The sequence below is a fragment of the Vairimorpha ceranae genome (genome assembly GCF_000988165.1).
Source record: "Vairimorpha ceranae strain PA08 1199 chromosome Unknown NODE_323, whole genome shotgun sequence".
NCBI classification, from domain to species: domain Eukaryota; kingdom Fungi; phylum Microsporidia; family Nosematidae; genus Vairimorpha; species Vairimorpha ceranae.
In genome coordinates, this window is record NW_020169618.1 from 1,342 (window position 1) to 1,934 (window position 593).

The 593-nt window shown below is 31.7% G+C and overlaps 1 protein-coding gene across 1 annotated transcript; it reads right to left on the bottom strand.

Annotated features, from left to right (window-relative positions):
* Positions 1-234: 234 nt before the first annotated feature.
* On the bottom strand, positions 235-593 carry AAJ76_3230001932 (hypothetical protein; the record flags this gene model as incomplete). Its single annotated transcript, XM_024475189.1, has 1 exon — positions 235-593. A coding segment is annotated over one exon (359 nt), but the record flags the coding sequence as incomplete, so codon positions are not given.

A 593-nucleotide genomic window follows, 5' to 3' on the forward strand; every position in this document is an offset into this window, starting at 1 on the left:
TTCAAAGCTCTGTTATGATCTTTGTATTCATTTGAGTTTTAACTTTCAATTTGTTTACCCGGTCCATACTTATAAAGTTTCTAGATGCTCTCGTGTCTATTAGACAGCTTACTTCGATATTATTTATTGTCGCGAGCCCAGCTCGCACCCGAGCCGCAGCCGCACATAGTTCGATTCTCGGCAGAATCTTTTATAACGAAAATAAGATATTTTAAACGCTGCAATTTACTAGGCTTATAAAAAGTTAAGTTGTAAAATATAACATTTTTTAAGTACCAAAAAAACACCGTTTAATTGTTTTTTTATTACGTTGGCCATAGATACTATCTCGGTTCTATCACCATGATCAATTAGTAGTCGATTCTCAGATAAAATTTTTTTTATTATAGCTGCAGGGTGAAAAATTGGGTCAAATTTTATACGTTTGTTTGCTTGGTTAGCATCAAAGTCTTTTTTTAGAAAAACATATTCACCTACATTAAAGTTATACACAGAATTATGAACCGCCTTTTTATCCATTCTTGAAAGATACTTAGCACATATAACTACTTCAACTTCACTTACAACTTCTTTATTATTTTTTTTTCTTTGCA